Raw genomic sequence first — 20,302 nt, forward strand, 5'->3', positions numbered from 1 at the left:
TGTGAATAGAAGAGAAGTGGCCCGACAGTTGGCAATAACTGCTGTGTTGTTTATCCACAGGACTCTATAGTGTGATAAATATTTACCACAAGGTTTAATGTAATACTGGTTTCAGAGTTAAAGACTAAGAAACTGTTTCTTTAACCCGAGTTTACAAAGAAAGAACAACTTATTGAGCTTTAGAATTTTCTTTGATTAATGAATTTTCTTTTTTTAATGTGCGACCCTTTTCACTCGGTCTTGCTCCCTCGCACTGTTCGCTGCCAACGAATGCAGGCTGGCAATGTGCCACACCATAAGGCATGCTCGGGTCTCGATGAGAGTCTTAATTATTTAATGGCCACAGTGGGAGCATTCAGAATATGCCATCTGCTGTCTCTGGGAGACACGGGGTGACTGACTGATTTTAATAAATGGACTGGGTGGCTAGGGTGCCACCCAGTCCATTTATTAAAGTCATTGGTGCTATTCTATGGGACATGATATCCCTAATGAGTCTCCAAACACTATTGTGGTAACAGCAGGGGATATGTAGATAGATAATGCAGAATCCCTGTGACCCCTTCAGGTGGACCGATGGTGCGTAATTCACTCTGAGCCCTCGTGTAAAGCGTTCAGTGTGACACTGAAAGACATTTACAGGTATTAAGGGACTCAGGGAACACGTTTTGCACATGGTCCTCAGGGGATAACAACACATTGAACGTGCCACCCTCACCGACACAAAAAGACCTCTGCTGCTGGGAGACAATACTTAAAAAGAAAAAGAAGAAAACCATTGTGCTCAAGCTTTGAAATGCCTGATGGGGGGGAAAAAAGTGACCTTTGACAAAAAGCTACACCGGACTTCGAGTCAGGCCAGAGAACGTGACAGACTTCTGACAGAGAATCAAAGATCTCATAGATTAACAAATAAATGTGCCCGTCAAACAAGGCTGGCGGCAGGTGTGTTTTCAGGAGGGCAGTGTTTGGCACTTGGGTGTCACGGCGTTTTAATAGCACTTACACAAAAAGGTCGATCAGCCATCACTCATCACAAATACATATTTTCCTCACTGAACTTTTCCCCCCCCTCCAGCACTTCCTGTAATTGCAATTCATCGTCGTGAGTGGCACTTACAGCAGGGGTAGTTGAGCACCATGATGTCATCTAAGGCAACGTAGCCTCGCTGCTCTCTGGAAACTGTTGCCTCGATCAGTACCTGCAAAAGTGAAGTGAGCGTGAATACGTGGTGAACACACTTAATTCATAACCTGAACAGCTAAAGCAGACAATCGCGATTAACCCAGCGCTCTCAAAGCAGAGGTGCTCAAGCTATTTTTCTGAAGAAAATTGAGGGCGGTGTGAGTTATATTGCTGGCGTCCCACTTTCAGTGACAGACACATTATTTACCGACAAGCCCATCACCACATACTTGCACATCTGCTCTGCTGACCCCAAACCAAAAAAGCTAGACAATGAGAGAAGAGAAGATATAGACAGAAGCAAGCAAATAGGGGGATGGATAAGTGTTGCCTCAGTCCAAAAGGTGCCAGGAGAAATAGTAAACACTGTGGTGCCTGGCTCATGAGCTCTATTCTACATTCATGGCACGGCTGCTATGAAGCCATGACAGCAGATAATACAACTTGCACAGGGCCACGAGACTCGAGGGAGGACAAAGCTCCATGCCGTTGCAAGGAAAAATAAAGCTGGATGAGCAGCAGGCTCTCATGAAACCTAATCAATATCAAATCACCATCCTCTGTAATAGTGAGAGAGTTATGAGACACAGGGGTGATGTTTGTTTCCACGGCACCAAGGACAGTGTTCACAAGTTTGATCGAAGGCCGGCTTTGAGTTATTGTTTCCCATGATCCTCTGAACAAATGATTATAACATGGTTCCTATTACTGGGGTTTGATTTTTTTACAGAGGCCGCAAAAAACTCAAACTATCTTGTATCCTTGGAGCCACTTTCAATGTGCGTGTCTGTTGTCTGTGTTTACAGGCAGGTGGGAGCCGCAAATGGGTTTTGCAAGAATGGAAGCGCGTACTTTTCAAAGTAATGTAGCTGGAGGTTGACACAGAGAGGTGAGGAGGAAAGGTCCCGACTGCTGGGTCCCGCTGTTGGAGAGAGACCCAGCTCTGCCTGTAACTGGCTGCTCTCCTCCGGCTCAGGGAGGAACACTCAAGCTAATCTTCTTCTGCCAGAGTCAATTTTCCTGTTTGTTCCCAGACACCAACCTCAACCAGAGAAAAGTCTCTGCTTTAAAAATAGGGGGAAATTAACATTTCCTCTTTCCATCATTTCCACTTCACCCCTGTTTCAAGTGGTCTATTCTCTTTAAAGCTTCTGCAGGATCCTCTCATTCCACTCTTCCTATCATCCAATGTTGCCTTGTCTACATTTATTCCTTTCCCTGTCCATCTTTTTTTTCTCCGGCTGCCTTCCCTCTCCCTTCCCTTCTGTTCTCCAGCTGCCCTACACATACAACATTTACAGCAATGATTAAAGCACAATATCCTTCAATATGTTGACCTTAATTAGCTGCTTAAGTGCATGCTGCCGTGCCATAAGACTAACATCCGCCAGAAACACTGAAAGGAAAACGCTCGAAAAGTCTAATTGAAAACACTCAATAGGAGATTGATTACTGGTTAATCCTCACTCGTGTTAGCCATTAGGACAGGAGGTTATTATGAGGGAGAGCATTTGTTTCAATAAACAACATTCATAGATGTTGATTGAAAGCAGATTACCCAAAGTAACTTTTTGTATGACTTCATTCTAATGAATGACTACTAAAGAAAAATAAAGGAATCTTCTTCTAAAAAAATTTAAATAAAAGCAGGACATGTAGTGATTCATGACTGATATAAAATGCACATTAATAGAACGTATCGCCTTACACCGCATTATTGGCTTTTAGAGACAATTGTTTTATATACAAATCAAGCACTGATTTAATTGGCCCTATAAACAAGCTTCTACTTTCCCAACTCCAGTAAGGAGACACCATCGGATACAGAGCTTTCACGTACCATTAGACACAGTCATACATAAATAACTTCTTAAATATTCACAGACAAAAGGTCGCATGCTGAAGTAAATCTGTTCAGTTGGAAAATGCCAAAGGCTAACAGGCTGCGTCTGACAATATGGTTTAAATCTTACGAGTCTCAATTTTCTCTGCACAGTATGTCACAGAAGTCTTTTCCATAGCCAAAGGCTCGGCTGGCACCACTCTAATCAAGCTGAGGTAGTGAACATTTGAGAAATTATCAGACAAAGACACATGAGGATTCTCAATTACAAGTCTTTGATCTGCCAAACACTATTCAACGTCTTCCTTTTCTGTCAAGAGAGTAGTCGAATGAGCCAACAAGATGGAATCATGGGATGCCGAGTGGGCTTCTCTGGTTTAAGAGGTCAACAAAACAGGCACCGAATGTGATAATCAAAACTATGCGTCTACATTGTCTTTAAGATGCTCAAAAGGTTGGAAAATACGCTCAACAGTGTTCCCCAGATCTGCATGAGAGGATTGACGCCGCTCTCGTGTTTCTTGTGTTAGGGAGCCTGGCCTAGCTTGGCCTATAGAGTAAAAGCAGGGGAAACAGTCAGCACACAACTAGTTATGTACTGAACTGTTTCTTGGAAGGGCGCAATGATCTCCTGAAGGAGATCAATGCGCCCTGAGTATTGTCTTAAGAGACAACACCTTCAACAGGGATTAAAGGAAGCCTGATGAAAAGCAGGTCGGAGGAAGATTCTGACATTTGGAAGGAGACGAGGCAGAGAGAAGAAAGTGAGAGGTGGTAAAGAGGGGAGGGGGACATTTCTCCTGCTGTAGTTGGCAGTCTTGGAGGGCTTGATAACATCTTTAATATTTGATAAAAAGGTTCTCCAGCTATTGCGAAACACTTCTACCAACAAGGACCGATGAGAGAAATACGGCAACATACACCGGGACCAACACAACCATCGAGATATCTCAAGGTGGGCTTGTTCTATTAGGCTTTCGCCCCAAAAAACATTGCACTCCAAATCCAAAATTCACAACTGTGATACGATAACAACGATGTGTGTGGAATGCTTATTCAGCCTGAGGACGATGGCGGGGACTTTGTTTTCTTGCTTATTCATTATTTGAGCTGTAAGTTATAAAATGAGCAACCTATATAGTGATTTCACACCTATAGATGTGCAGTGAAAACGACCAAACTGACATTTCGTATCCCTGTGCTGTAAGGGAGAACCGGGAGCTCAAATATGACCTCAAATCTAAAATGGTGGAAAAAACCTGCATATTTGAAAACAATCTCTGAAATGATGCATGCTCTCCTGGGATTTATTCTACTCAGAGACAAAGATAAGAAAGGCTTCGGCTCCACCTCTGCTTCAAACGAGTTCTTTACCATTTTAACGACGTGCTAAATCTGCCTACCTATTCTTTTAAATCCATTGTGATTATATTAGACTTTCTACGGAGCTGATACAACCCAAACCCTTAACTATTTAAAGTCACACAAGCTAATAGGCGTTAGAAGTAGAACAGGAAATTTAAAAGACCTGTTTTGAAGCAAACCGGGCTGTAACAGAGTCCCATTGCCGTCCATTGTGTTGTTCAGTTTTCATTCATGGTCAACAACAGAGTACAGCTTTAGGATGCCATTAAAGGAAACACCCAGCCTTACACCTCCATATTTACCCTCTCCTGTTTGGTCTGTTTGAAATAGAGTAGTGACGTGCGGCAAGGCAAGACCCCGTGTCATTGCACAATGATGAGCTCTTCCACTGCAGAGGGATTAGCAATGTAAGCTGTGGTATGTTAGTGACTTTGAGGGGGCAGTATGTTTAGCTCTCTTTGTACTAAGAAGCAAGCTCAGCAGAGTTAAAGTCAAATGTGAAATGAAGAGGAAGAAAAGAGGAAAAGCCGTAATTTCTTACAATAAGATGGATTTCCTCTAATGGGGCCAAAGACCTGGTGACCACTTTCCATAATTTTAATCCAATTAATTTTAACACTGTTTTCCACATGAATGCAATAAAAGCGAGGCTGATTAATACGTATAAAAAAACCTGTACTGTCAATACTGATATGAAGCATTTCTTTCTGCTGTACTATTTCTCTGTCTTATACTCCCCCCCATAAGCCCTTTATAAACCTCCTTCTCCTGGAGCTTCTCATCACAGAGGCCGCAGAACCATTCTGACTCACCTACTGGCTGTTATTGTTTACTGGGTTGCTAAAGAACAAGGCAGTGCACAACTCCACTGGGTACGGAGCAACTTACAGAACAACCAAGTGCGCAATCCCACCGGGTGCAGAGGTGGGTAGGCACACAGGGGCATTCAGTAGTAGTTGACAGAAAAAGAGAAGCCAGAAGCCATGTTAAAACATGTTATCGTTGTATTTGTTAAAGCATCCGTCCTGATCTGGTGACACAAAGGCTGAATAGTGGTTCAAGTTGTTTTATAAAACAGGGAGATTACAGATCAGCTCTAACGGCACAAAACACTCGACCATTTTGGGCTCACTCGCTGTTAAGCATTCATCATTATAGAGGCGGCTGTTTAATACATTTAATTGGGGCACTGCAAAAGTAATGATTCCCACTGAAAATGGCATGAAAATAAAAGAACAGACAGTGAGAACCTCATTATTTTTGATGCACCGTTGGGCTTATGAACATTTTTACTGGCAGGGGTCCTTGCTGGCTTGTTTATGAGGGCCAAAGCTCAAGAGATGGCGTTACTGCCAGTAGCGTAGATTAGAACAGCTTGCAATCCTCTTGTATTCTAATTTGTAGCTAGTGAGATTGTACTTGAAAATACAGAATACCTAGATCCCAAATCTGTACCGTTTCTTTTTCTTCTAAAATGCCAGGGGGGCCTTAGTATGACTTTCCACAGGATTATGTTTTCTACCTCAATAAACTATAAACACAATAAATCACTTTCTTGTGCAAAATAACAGTAGACGAGAGACAGTTAAGTTTATTTAAAAAGCACATTTAGAAACAGCCCCGCAAGGTTTTACAGACCAAGTAGCTAGAATCACAGATAAGAGAAACTCAGACGTAAACATCCAGATTGGAAGCATTGTCCTATTTGTACACTAGATATGAAGTGTCAGCAAGACCACTTAGCAGTCTCTATCCAAAGGCAAAAAGAATGCATATAAACATATATATTAGCTTGTCTAGAGCCTACTAATCAAGCCTTTGAATGTAGTTTGTTGAAGTGAAACAAACACATCTGCCCGTCGAGCTCACGGCAACCACCAGTGTCCAGGGAATCGCTGCTTCCTTAAAACCACGAATTTGTAAGGATTCAATTCATTTCATATGATTAAGAAGTGCTGGTGGGCTTTTTCTTTCAGCTGTGCTAATATTCTGGCTCTATAGCGTATAGATGTGAATTATATCTCCTCTGACCCAACTTTCACCAGAAATCATCATACTCCTCCAAATGTACAACTTCCTTCCTAACAAATTGAGGTATTGACAGTTTGCTAGTGGTTGGAATAAAGATATCGATTGAACTTTGGTAAAAGTGCCAAGGTGTTTAAGAATTCTTCTTAGTGTGTGTGTGTGTGTGTGTGTGTGTGTGTGTGTGTGTGTGTGCGTGTGTGATCCTATATGTATATTGCATCTGTGATCTTATTTTAAGATCATGCAATGTTGGTAGAACAGTGCAAGTCTACCTATAGTTTTTGCATTGTGAAGGTCAGATCTTACAGAGCAGGATGGAATTTAATTAAGGTAGAGAGGGGGGGGATTGACAGTTCTTGATAAAATGCACTGTAGTCAACTTAATTGCTTTTTGACAGCTCCGCAGCGCTTGCAGGAAAAATAAATTGGATTAATAGATGGATATCCCTGGTGCTCACCTGACTATGCCATCTGCAGACCACAGCACATCAGGCACCAACAGTAGATGCCAGTCAATGTCTGTCTTTTAGAGTCGGATGAATACACAGAACACATCCCTCAGTGAGTGAAATCTCTACCAGGCGTGCCCACAAGAGAACTCGTTAGGGCCCTCGAGCACTAAAGCTCGCTGGATTCACAAGGGAATCCATGCTAATTAAATTGCAAATGCAAGTAATTAACACAAGATTCACCTTGAGGCTAAAATGAGTGGTGATCCAGAGAGCTTCACTATGTACCATTTTTTATCCGAACAAGATGTCGGTACACGGGTCTTCAAATCGTAATCACGGAAATGTGACCTTTCTGGAATGTTAAACTACTAAGTATCAGAGGAACAGCCTCCTGTTACACTAAACCATCACGAAATCCGGGACCCATTTGTCCTTCCGTCACATGTAAAGAGGAAAGAATCTTGACCCGAGAGCGACGGAGCTTGTACCTGGTATTCATTAGGCCAGAAGGTGCTGACCGCCAGCTCGACCTGGTGCCACTGCTTGGCATGAGACCCCGATGTGTTCCAGACCGGACTGCCGAGGGGACCTCCGTTGACCCGAACATATGCCCGCAGGGCCCCCGGGCTGTGGCCATCCCGACTGTACAGGAAGTAGCTGAACTGCACGCAGTGCGTGTCATTTTCACTCAGTGTCTGCAGCAGCAGCTGAGCGCGTTGACCCACGGCATGCTGGGAAGAATTCACCAACATATAGGATCCTAGAAGGAACAGAAGAGATGCATCAGTTCATTTGAGTATTTCAGACTTAACAGGTCATCGCAGCAGTTTATCACCTCTGCCATCTGTTAACAGTCTCATACCAGTTGCCTTGCTGAAGATATGCTGAAGTCTCAGAGGAGCCGTTATTGCCAAATGTAAGTTCGGACGATGTTAACTGATTTCACATCAGGTGTCATTTTTGTGTCGGAAACAGATGTCGTCAACCAGATGTGGCAAGTAAGGATATATTTATAGAAAAAGTTACCAAGCAGCTTACGCAGTTGTGATTCATCAATAAATTGGAAATGGAAAGACGCAAGCGCCATATCCATCTTTCCACAGGCGGTAATTACTTTTTGGTGAGTCGTTTTCTTTTCAAATCAGAGCCAATAAAGAAGACATATTGTACGATAAGTGTGCATTATGCATCATGTAGTATGATTTTTATTTTTGAAAGCGACGGGAAGTGAATCTAGAAGAAGGAAGAAAGAAGATATTCTGCCCCAACTCATTGCTTAATCACAAAAGTGTGACCTGTGGAATAAAAAGACACAACCTGTGCTGGCTAAAGCACAAGTGAATACCTGAAAGGATGACAGACTAAGCAAGAGAAAGTTTTCCCTTTTCCCAAAGGCTCCTCTAATCTGGATAACATAACCCCGTTGCCCTTTGCCTAGCATCTGTCCCGCCTTGAGTCTGTGCCCGCTAACGTGATTAGCACGCCAATGTTGGGAGACCTTCCCGTGTACTCACATAATCAAGCCTGTTGTCTTTGTATGCCAAGGTCTTTCTGTTCCGTCAGAAAGGTCCTGAGGGACCGGCCTCAGCGCCAGGTGTCCTGAAGTCATTTATTTTCTACTCAGATGGAATAGCCTCTGTCTGTCGGATCGCCAGACGATTAGATAATTCCCACTCAGTGCGCGCCTCTCAACGAGGAAGCATCCCACACTATACTCACTTAGCGTTTTCACGCATCTTGCAAACAACTAAAGTAGTACGAGATATGAGTAGAGAACTTGAATTTTGCTCTTTGGGCACAGGGGGGGGGAAAAAAACGTGTCTACCTTTCTATGGACTGTGAAACCAGAAAGAGGATGGAGTCACTTGCTGCTTTTTACACACTAATTACCTCGTTAAGAACCTAAATTGACAAGCTGATGTTTTACAAAAAAAGCACATGTGTTGAATTTATGTGTGGAAAACAGGGAATCCTCACTTTTGACAGACTAGACGTTCTTCAGTGAAGGACTAGTGGATTAAACTTTAAAGTCAGTCAATGTATCTCAACCTTGAGATAGTGACACTATGAATCTTTAAAAAAAACTAGGGGGGGATTAAGAACCTGTTACTTTAAAGTATAGAAGGGCAAGACAGAATGTAACTTTCACCATGTAATCGTCAGTAACCTCCATATGCGTATTGTAGGAGAGTTCTGTGGAACTTGTGCTTGTAAAACAATTGAAATGTCTCCATATTGGCAATATTTGGTACGGTATAAAGACGTTTAACACATAAACATAAGATATTGCTTTGGTTATTTTCTATATATTCAATTAAATTTAATTCATTTTATTTTGTATAGCCCAAAATCGCAAATATTGACTCCTGATAAATATTCATAATTTAGTATGAGTAACCTATTGACCTTATTCCTTTAAAAATATAACCTGCTAATATAAATAAATAAAACAAATAATGATTTCCAGGACGTCTTTCCCCAAATGCCTCCCTCACCTGCACTGTTACCTCAGAGATTATGTTGTTTTTCACCCAAATTTCCAAAGACTAATGTTCTTGTGCCATTTATTATACTAAAAATAATATAAAACATCCTGCTCTTTGTTTTCTTCTAATTCTCTTGCTTTGAACTTTAAGTCTCTTAAGTAGTATATGCTGGTTTGCTACAGCTCAGAGCCAAAACCCAAATCTAATTTATTGGTTTCAATTCCAATACAGTGGTAAGATGTTCTGTTGTTTCTGTGAAATGAAATATATAAGGCTGCAACTATTTTCTGTTGCGTCATTGTATAGTTAACAAAATAAAAGTCCAAAGTTGCTTCTTAATATTGTTTGTTTCAACAACATTCCAAAATGTCTACATGCTCTCATCTCCTCTTGACTAAACAACTCATTAAAACTTCACCCCAAGGAAAAACTCTCGCCTCTAACTTTTTCAGAATGTAAACAGAAGAAGACAACCACACCACACCTCTGGGTTCTGCTATAAGTTTTAGAATTAATTTGAAGATGTGACTGATGACTATTAACAATCTACATGGTCACACTCCTGGGTACATTACAGATATTTCAATCGCAGAGTTGTAGGGCAGCCAAAGAAAGAAAGAAAGTATTCTGGTTCCAGCAAATTGACTGATTACCAAGAGTGGTCTTTTCAATTAGATCCTGAGGTTCAAAAATCAGAATCACAATTGTATTGTACTGATTGATCTTTTTTTTTTACTGGTTCTTTGTAGCAAGGTTTTATTGTTGTTTCATGGTTCACATTTACATTTTTATTAAGAGTTATTTGCCGTAAAATACATCTAAACCTAATCAGATCAAATTTTAGTGTCCAGAGCCACTGTGCAGACTACCCACACACACGCAAGACAGCACCTTTTATAAATGATCCTCCGAAGCACCGTGAAATCTGATAAAAGTTCCATCCATCCGTTTATGTCCCTCCCAAGGGCAAAAGAACATCCATAATAAGATTAGGACCGATGCGGCACATCATAATTCATAAGGAGCACGGCTGGGCTACAACCTGGTCAAAGGCTGCAGGTGACACTATCTGTAACAAGCCACAACAGATCAAAAGGGAGGGAAGGGCCATCAGCAGAGGGTGCAGTTAGAGCTGTGCATATTGTGTGATGGATTTATTGAGGTCATAAACAGAGAAACCAAAAATAAGACGCAGAGTTGCTAACAAGGGGAGATGTGAAAAAAAGGAAACAGAAACACAGCAGGTTAACGCTTCGTTTTTTACAATTTTACTTTTTTTTCCCTCCTGTACGAAATGTGCAGAAGCCTCGCTTTGTTTGACCCATTCAGATGAACTTGTTCCTCTGATATTCAAGGCCAGAGTCCAAGAAAGCTCACCCACACACGAAACTAGAGAGAGCAGAGCAGAGGTCTGAATATAATGGGATCAACGGCTGGATTCGGGTTCAAGAGGCGTCCTTGATGCTGCTCGCTGTATCATTAGAGGCCGGCTTTCAGCACATTGGCCCCGATGCTCGCCTTCGTTCTCCCCTGTAAGGTCTGCAAGGACATTTGGGATTTCAGAATCAGTCTCTGAGGTTTTGATGTCCCAAAAATGTGTTTACTTGCTGTTGCCCGCAGAAACCTTCAGTACAAATAAATAAGTAAATAAGTAAATAAATATAGAAGCGCTCTGGTTATTACCCTGAAAGGCACATCAGGGTTGTAATTTCCCTGATGTTCGGCCTCCCGCTGGAAAAATGGCTAAAGTAAAATTGACTCATAACATTAAGACCTTGTTGCTGACATCAGACGGTAATGCATTTACTAACCATCACTGTACAAAAATAAATTAAGATAAATATTGTTTAGTAATTTTTTTTTGCTTGTCTGGCCTCAAAGATTATTTAAAAGGAAGCCTGGAGCTACGTCTAAAAAAATGATCCAATAAAAGAGAGGGACGGAGGACTTAAAAGAAACCCGTTGAGAGGAAGGACAAGTTCCTTTCCTAATGGAAGATCTCACACGGGGACAGCACATTAACAAGACATCACACAGGCTTAATCGACTTATCACAACGACACACAATGACAGTGTTCCTACTGGGAGTCATAGGAGGAACTATCAGCTAAAGAAAATCAGCACAACCAGTTTCTCCAAACATCAACAATCATTTTGCTGGCATATTTTCTCAGCTAACTAGTATAACAAGTTAGCTCCATGCAACAAAAACCATTATCTTACAACGATGCCTGGCATGTTGCCTAAACATGTCAAGAAATCCTAAATTTGGCACACATGCTGTACCTTGTTACAAATGTTTAAACTATGACTGGACAATGACTATTAGGGGGAGGCGTTAAGCAACTGGTCAATTATATGATGCTCAAATCAATATTGCAGCTGGATCAATTGAGCACCTTGCCAGCTTTGCATAAGGGCATTAAAGAATGAATGGTTTTCTATTCCAAAAGCTGACACACCACCTGAAGAGAATGACCTAATCTCAATATCACCCCTGTGACCCCCCCCCCCTCCCCTATTCACACTAGCTCCACCGACGTCATACTCGTTCTCTCTCATTCAAATCATCTTTCATTGTAATCGCTGCCATCCATCAAGCAGCTTCTCTCTCCTGTAACTTTAAAATATTCAGTGTAGAGTAGGTATTGACATTTTCTGTTCTTTGAAACCATCCACCCCTCTGGCTTTGGTATTTCTTATTGACCAAAGATCGATTTTAAATGACATCTCCTCTATCATACATTTCTAAATGTTAATAATGGAACAACATTCACTGCATCAACTTATCGTTTTTCATCCCTGCAGACCCTGTCCTGACTGGAATATAAAGCATTTGGACGCCCCGTGCACGCTACCTATGGCCTTATTTTTTGACTTCTATTCTCCTCAGCTCTAATTCAAAATTCAGAAACAGTCCAACAAGTGACAGAAATGAAAAATATTGAATTAGGCTTTACTTCACCTCGGGGCGCTCTTAACCTTTTACCAGTACACTTCCTTTGTCTACAGTCAGAAAACAACCAAGGCAGAATATTTGCATTTAACTTTGTCTTATCATTTCAAGCCAGAGCTGTTCCCGTTTTTTTGCAAGTTTGTATTGCCTCAAGTACAGGGCCAGCAAGCCATTACCAACGTCTGCAGGGACAGCCTGGAGAGAAATCCAGAGTGAGATAGAATAGGAGGGCCGGCTGAGGGCTGATGTTTGAGCAGAAAACAAATGAAATACAAGTGATGCTATTGTCAAAGTAGACTGTGCCTTCCAGCGTTTGAGAGAGATGACGCCATGTCAGCAAGTGCTGTTGTCTCCTTTTCCAAGGAGAGACGGGGGAAAGAGGAAAGGTGCAATCTCAACAGTCTGCTCGCGTTGACCTTTAGAATTGTTCTCCGGGCCGTTCAGGATCAACTGGCAAATTGTCCTCCGGAGAGAGGCGGATGAGTGGACACATGACAAAAGACCGGACGGGAAGAAGGAAGTAACGAGTACGCTCTACCTGTCTGTTTGCCATTACCAATACAAATTTCATTTATTTATATATATATACATATATATATATATATTTATTTATTTATTTATGTATGTATAAATGATTGGGGTTTATCAAAGAAGAGAAAAATCCACCTCATTAACTAAACAGTAACTAGCATTGACTGATAGTAGTAGTAGTGTGCATGGCATGACCACCTCTTGGTACTGTGTGTCAAAGATGAAATTCAATTTGGACACTTGAATAAAGTGGCGTTTAGTGAGAGCACTATATCATGATCATACACAGTTGAGATTCTAATTCAACTCACACAGCATACGTCACATGGCATTGGAAACCGTCATGAGGAAACATTAATTGTGCAGTGGTGGCCCAGGGGGTCAAGGCAAGTGCTGTGAACCACAGTATCCTTGTTTTGATATGATTTAGAAATTAAATTTTGCACTTACTTTGAGTGTCATTACATAGCTACGGCAGTTTTTCTGATATTTCAGGACCGAGAGGTCTCAAACCCTCAGTAGTTCATAATTGGTGTGGAAACTTTGAAAGAGCACTTGAAAGAAACTGACCTTCCACACCACGGCAAGTGGGTTCACTGATTAGGTTTCCCTTGATGCCTGAAATTGTTCTAATCAGTGAAACCAACCACTGCCGGCCTGCATGCTCTCAGCACTGCCTGGTACATGGCTGACCAACCGTGCTGTAGACTAAACCAAATGCAAGTCCTTGTAAGGATAAATAACTTTTGAAATGGTGGAACTACTTATTTCCATGTGTCAGCCCAACACCAAAATCACTTACAACTAGATACAAAGATATGTCCTGTACAGATATAGGCCACTCTGTTGCACTAGCAGTCCATCAGAACCACAGAGAGACAGACAGAGCACCAAAAGTAAATCTTTTGCCCAAAATATTTGTCCAGATTTGTACCATTTTACTGAAATTAGAGATGAGTTCAGCTTTCAAGATATGACAATAATAATGTCAAACGTGTCTTTTAAGGCAGTCTGGATTGTTAAAATTCATAAAGCCTCCTTAAAACTGAGCTGCAACTTTAGCTTTTCCGATTGGTCCGAGAATTGCAGCAGAGGCACTCCAACCAAAAGTGCCTAAAGTATTTGGTCAAATGAAGCACCTAAAAAACTAATTGCCCCCTTGTGCTCTTATGCCTCTGCCATTATTTTTGCACCAATGTCTCTGCAGGTCATCTTATGCGAATTGCCATAATTATGAAATTCCCTTTTAATCCATTCAACCTGAATTGGGGCGTCTGCGCAAGATTTTAAGACATTCTCTGAAGGCATTGCAGGATGACATTGACATTTCACCTTTGACCTCCAAAATCGAATCATTTCGGTCTTGAGACCAGATGGCTTTTTGGAATTTCCTTCCCGGTGATTCTGAGATATTGCATCTAAAAAAATGGATCGTATGTAGATCAGAGCACACCTACAACCCCAAAACTCCACCCACCGCTGTGGCTGGCACAAATATACATTTTAGTTTGATTAAGTGTAATTCAAAATGGTTAACAAAGAGCTTCTAATCTAATCTTTTGTCGCACAGAGTTTTATGACACAGTGCACACACAACAACCATGATGGGTCACCCCTAGCGGCTCTTAAGGTTGGTCAGGGATGTAATCAACCATGTGGTCAGAATATAACATCTATAGCAAACAGACAATCTGGACCACGAGGCCCTGATTAATTTTGTCTCCATTCAGTCAGTAAAAAAAGAAAGTTGCTCACCAATGAGCCATGCATCACCATTAGCAGTCTGGTCAAAGTGCAAGCCCATACTGCTGTTCTGCAGAATGAACATGTTATACAGCCCTCCGGGCCAGTACTAAACTGTGTTTAGCGATCAAGGCTGGTGTTATAAATTAAACGTATAATAATCAAAAGGGGAAGTGTTTATGAAGAGGAGGAGGAACGACTATGGAGATTTAATGTTCATGTTTATTGCTCCATCGAAATCTTGAAGGACAGCAATCACCTGCCAGTACCTTTTTGTTTTAAATCTGTGCTATGTTGTTATCGGAATCTCATTAATCCTGGTTCACATTACGGAGGATGCTGCTGACGTGTATTCTAGAAGGCTGCCTCCTTCTAGAATATACTGGAGGCCAAAAAAAAAGCTGGGAAAAAACACACACTTTAAACATGTGGAGAAAAGGCCGGGACCTTGTTGTAGTGCTGCTGAGCTGTGGCTCCTGGCTGATGCAGAAATCCATAAACCTCGCCCTTGAGCACTCAGCAGCACTTTATCAGCCAGTCATCACCCTCTGAGAATACACCACAGAGCCCTGAAAGACATGCTTCTAATATAAGCAAATATAATGTCGATAAGCGTTGCGTTTTACTAAGGTTCACAGGTATTTTTAAAATCCCAATCCGTCACGATCAACAAATATGGTATTTTCTGCATTAGGTGAGGGAAATGCCATTTAAATAGTTGGTATTACCTGCCACAAAAACTTGACATGTCCTAATGCGGTGTCTGAATTATTGTGTTTGATCTATAATGTGTTAAAATTGCAGTTATTCAAGTAAAAGAGGAAAGACAAAAATATAACAGGTGGTTCAAAACTTTTGACTGTCAGTGTTTGTGTATCAGTAGGAGCTGAGACATGAACAATACACATTTTTTATTTAATGGATCCTGTAACTACTCGATTTTATATGTATATTATATCAAATTATATGATTATATGCTGAGCATATGTTCACACACAGGTGCAACTCTCCGAGGTTTCTGCTCCAGACAATACACATAAGGCTCCCCACCATATTTAACGCCTACAGGTTATTCACACACAGGATCCAGCAGTTCCCCTGCATAGAGATGTGAAAACATGAAGTCTCCTACCCTCACAGTGCAGATATATTCAAATCAGATTTTATTTTTAAGGTTTAACTGTTGAGTATAGGTTTAGTCTCCAGTCTAATGTCCATCTGACTTTCCTCCTCTGCTGGGATGCTTAAAACATGATTTTGGCCTTTGCTTCTACTCTTTGTCCTGCCGCTCATCATCCCAGGAGGAAGAACATAAAAAAGAACAAATGAATAGGGCTCCATTTATTCATTCCCTGTATTCCCCCTTGTAACAGAAAAGCTAAATTTAACATCGCCGCTATGGAAGAAAGAGTACGGGGTCATTTCCAGCCCCCGAGGCCCTAAAACAGGCAACAGAAAATGAATGAGCAAACGAATAAATATTACATTTCTTGACAATGACGCTGCAAATGACGCCAGCTAATGAGACCTGAGACAGAGGTTCTCCTCCGTGGACATAGAGGACAAGCACAGCGACTTTGTGTCTGCGACATTCGAAAAAGGAGAAGACAATCCAGCGACAGGCTCTTCTGATTAGATTTTCATTAGCCTCTTGTTATCAATGACCGATCCCATTAACCAGCCAGCATGGCGACACGCTCCTGTGAAAAAACTGAGGGGCCTCCAGGGACGGTGGGCCCGGCCGCATAATAACGCACACCACGGTTTGGTCATCTGTCTTGACAGAAAGGTAATGAGATAGTCACGAGAGGAAATGAATGGCAGTTGGAAAATGCTGAGGGGCCTGAAAGTCTTTTCCAAAACTCTTCGGGAAAAAATATATATTATTGTCATACTACATGTACTTGAGAGATATTTCTACTACTGAAGCTCCTCTCACCGTCAACATTGCAGTGATTTAATTGTATGGCTCTAGGGCCACTATATCTCGGGATATTAAACTCAACAGTGGTAAATCTGCATAATAAGCCATTCAAGCAAAACTACTCTCTTATTCTCGCCACACGGACACGCAAACACACAGGATGCGCACGCACTTGTACACCTTATCTTAAAATTCGTGTCACAGTGGTGTCAACAGATGCAGCTTAAATGGCCCTCAGCATGCTTTTTAGTAATTACTCGCCTTGTTTAAAAGAGCATTCACCAGTGCCATCAGCGAAGTTGTCCGCCCACGATGTCCCTCCTAAAATACGTAAGTCCCAATAAAGTCTGCCAGTTTTTTCCCTGGTGGATGTAAACACAAAACAGTGCTTCAACAACGATAAAGCGTCTGTCGGTCTGTATTGGAGGAGCGGGTCACCACAAAAATATATTGACGACCAGGTTCATAAATTAACCATAAATACAATGCATTTAGTGTACACCAAAATACAACCATTATTCTGGAGATATGTATTCAATAAGGTAATGGGAATGTTGTAAAACCACTGTCATTTTGAAACTGATCGAATAAAATAATACCAATGTACAGTTATGATTGTATTTAATGTAATGTAATCTACCGAAATGCATACATGTAATACTTGATAACACAACAACTAATATTGATTGAGAGGCCTCCGAAGCCCGAGCTACATTGAACTCACCAGGAGACCACTCCCAGGGGGCATGGTCACTGACTTTCACACCTGATCGTTTTTTTGTTTTTTTACTGATCTGTATAAATACTTGTAGGCAGCCTTGTTCTCCAGTTCGCTGGTGGAGGCAACAGACGGCAGTAGGGATGGTCAAAGTACTGCCCTGTGGCCTGTTGGTTGCGGAGACCAGCGGCTCCTCAGCTGAGATGTTCTTTTTAGCACATCACCTTTTCCTTTATTAAATACTTAACTGTTCATTCCAAGATGTCTCCTGCACGTCTCAGTGTTTCTTTGAACATAACTCCCTGAATGAGAGCTGCGAACAGCATCGCTGCCTTGTGGCGGCATGCAGCCGTATAGAAATAAAGATTGCGTCCACTGCGTCACAGGAGGACTTAAGCAGCTGATAGATGGACAGGTGCCAGGCGCAGCCCAAGACAAGGCCACAGTCTACTGTGGGAAAGATAAATCTGGGGCCGACACTGATAGGCCGCAGAGTCATCATAATGACAGGCAGCCTGGCGCCAAAGGCAGGAGGCTGCAGTCACGCCCATCCCAGAGGTGTAATATGCTTGTGATTAACTGTCAATCCCCCCCCCTCCCCAAACCCTCGTTTGGTGGGCAGACGTTCTATCTCAGTAAGAACCACTCGTCATTCTGTCAGCTGCTGTAGCCCTGACCTTGGCCTCCATCAACAATTTTCAGTGCTACAAACATTTGAAATGTGTTTTGAAATTTTTTGTTTTCTTCCGAGACACCCCATATAGAGGTGAAGGTACAGTTCAGTCATGTCCAGTACCCCGGAGGAGGAAAATTCAAGCTGTTTTCTATGGAATAATGTCTATTAGTGTGGGGGGGGGGGGGTGCTAGCGGTCGGTGGCTTGCACAATGAGCAGCGCACAACAACCGGGAGCTTTTTCGCGCGCCATTGACTTAGGAGGCTGTGATTGGAAAACGGGACTGGAGCTGTCCCGGGCAAATCAAAATTGCCCATAATTCGGGATGTCCCGGGTAATACGGGACGGTTGGCAACCCTACTCACTGGTACCGAACAGAACCCTCAAGCTTTCAGTTTTTACAATGACAAGTCAAGATATGAATAAAAAGGCCTTCAGCGCAAGGATTCGTTCTCCCGTTTCATCAATCGCATAAAACCCCTCCAGTCAAAAGCCAACCAAACTGCTGTTAGCAGGTACGCCCCTGTAAAAACAATGTCAAGCCTCACTGTCAAAATAGTTTATTGAAACTATTTTCTATTGAAGAAATCCCTATAATATATAAAGATTGTTTTTTTTCATTGCTCCACAAACAGAATTCTAGTCTTTCTCTCTCTATTGTGAAGATGGAAGCAATTTGTGTGAAAGTACAAATATTATAATCTCTCTCCAGGTGCTGAGCTTGAAACTGGAACTGTGATCGAGGCTTCCCAAGGATTTGCAATACTTTAAAATTATATTCTACTTCATTGCAATTTAAAAAGTATAGTTTCTGAGCTACAATGATCTGTGTTTGTTTGATCGGGGTAGAGGCAGATCAGATGTCCAAACCTGAGCTCATATAAACCCAAACTATGCACTTCGCTTGATACCTCTGAAAGGTACGTGAGAAAATTGCTTTATTTTAATTGTGGTGTTCTGAACCTTTTTAACAGTGCCATTTGAGTGTCCCAATGTGCCATGTGAGCACTGCCTTTTTAACACCTTCAATTAAGTGGAATGCAGCCACTTAACAGTAATTACTTAAACCTGTGATTTTCCTCCAATGACATGTCAAATGTCTGATTGGAAAAATGCCTATTAAGTTTATCGACCCTGAGATGGAAATTTAAATATTAGTAAGGAATTCCACATTCATACAGTAGAGTACATAGAGTACATTTCTCGAGAATTGTTCTCCTCGGGTACAGCGGTTTACACTTGATGAGAAAAAAAAAAAAAACACCCGACAGTATTATTACTATGGAGACTGTGACCACTAATTTCACCACATTCTTCAAAATAATAAATGCTACATTTGTTCATATAGATAAAAACAAGTTGAAAACCTTTGTAAGGACTTATGGACATAAACGGCCAACCGCTGTATAAAAAAACATGTAAACAAAAGAAAAGCTGAGCCATTTGAGAGACACTTTTTTTTCTGTGAAAGTAATTTTGGTTTTTCTTCCACTGTTCCATTGATTACTACTTTTGATGGCTGAGAGCAGAAAGAGTTTTCTTTTCCTGGCCACCCTTGTGGTGCCTGTCCATGGTGTGACATTCTTGTCCATAAAAAGAGACTTTGTGAGAGGTAAAAACAAAATAAAAGAAAAAAATAGATAATAGGTTGCAAAGCAGCGCAGCCAAGCGTTCACTGAGGCTTTGTTTTCGTCACACTGGGTACGTAGCTATGCACACTAAACGCAATGAAGTGCGATTGAAGCAGACTCAGAAAAAACTAATTTGGACTCCATCTTTCGCCCACTTCGCTTTCTGCTCCCTCTGCTGCATGTAATCCGTTTCTCCTTTTTTGTCTTTAGTTTTTCTTTCAACTTTATTTTTCTAATTCTCTAACAAAGATTGAATTCAGTTTTTTCAATATTATTCTCAATGTATTTCTCTTTTCTCAGTGTACCTTGGTGGAATTAATTACAGCTGGTCAATGTGCAGGTAGTGCAGTGACTGGGATTCACCGTACGTCCTCCAGCATCCCCTTTGAACATGAACATATTGCATTCCTCTCGTCGGGAATTGCACGCATGCTAACGCGTGACAAATGTCAAGGTTGTCAGTGTTGCCATCACTACAGTGCCCCTATGGTATTTCTTTCAAAGATCACTTTAAAATAATCAATAAATCACATCACACAAACTGACGCCTCTCTGAAACTCTGCTAGTTTCTAAATCTCCACAGACATCTCTGACTCTATTTCTCCTGCTTGTCTGCCAGGGCTTTATCTCTTGCTTAAAAAGGATCAGAAACTGTCAACTGCCAAACTCTGAAGAGCAGCAACGAGGCCATTAGGCAACCGTGGAGACTGCTGTGCTCGCTTCAAGAGGGTTTGCAAGAGAGCAGCTCTGAAAAGCCCCGCCAA

The 20,302-nt window shown here is 41.6% G+C and overlaps 1 protein-coding gene across 7 annotated transcripts in view; it reads right to left on the reverse strand.

Annotated features, from left to right (window-relative positions):
* ptprub (protein tyrosine phosphatase receptor type Ub) overlaps positions 1-20,302 on the reverse strand; it is a 132,564-nt gene that overhangs the window by 61,071 nt on the left and 51,191 nt on the right. For all 7 annotated transcript variants that reach the window (XM_037453274.2, XM_037453271.2, XM_037453268.2 and 4 more), the window contains exons 3-4: positions 7,363-7,634; positions 1,121-1,202 (exon numbers count right to left, since the gene is read on the reverse strand). In XM_037453274.2, the coding sequence (XP_037309171.2) occupies positions 1,121-1,202; positions 7,363-7,634 (354 nt within the window). The remainder of the gene's footprint in view (positions 1-1,120; positions 1,203-7,362; positions 7,635-20,302) is intronic.

Source organism: Pungitius pungitius, chromosome 11 (assembly GCF_949316345.1).
Source record: "Pungitius pungitius chromosome 11, fPunPun2.1, whole genome shotgun sequence".
Classification (NCBI taxonomy): domain Eukaryota; kingdom Metazoa; phylum Chordata; class Actinopteri; order Perciformes; family Gasterosteidae; genus Pungitius; species Pungitius pungitius.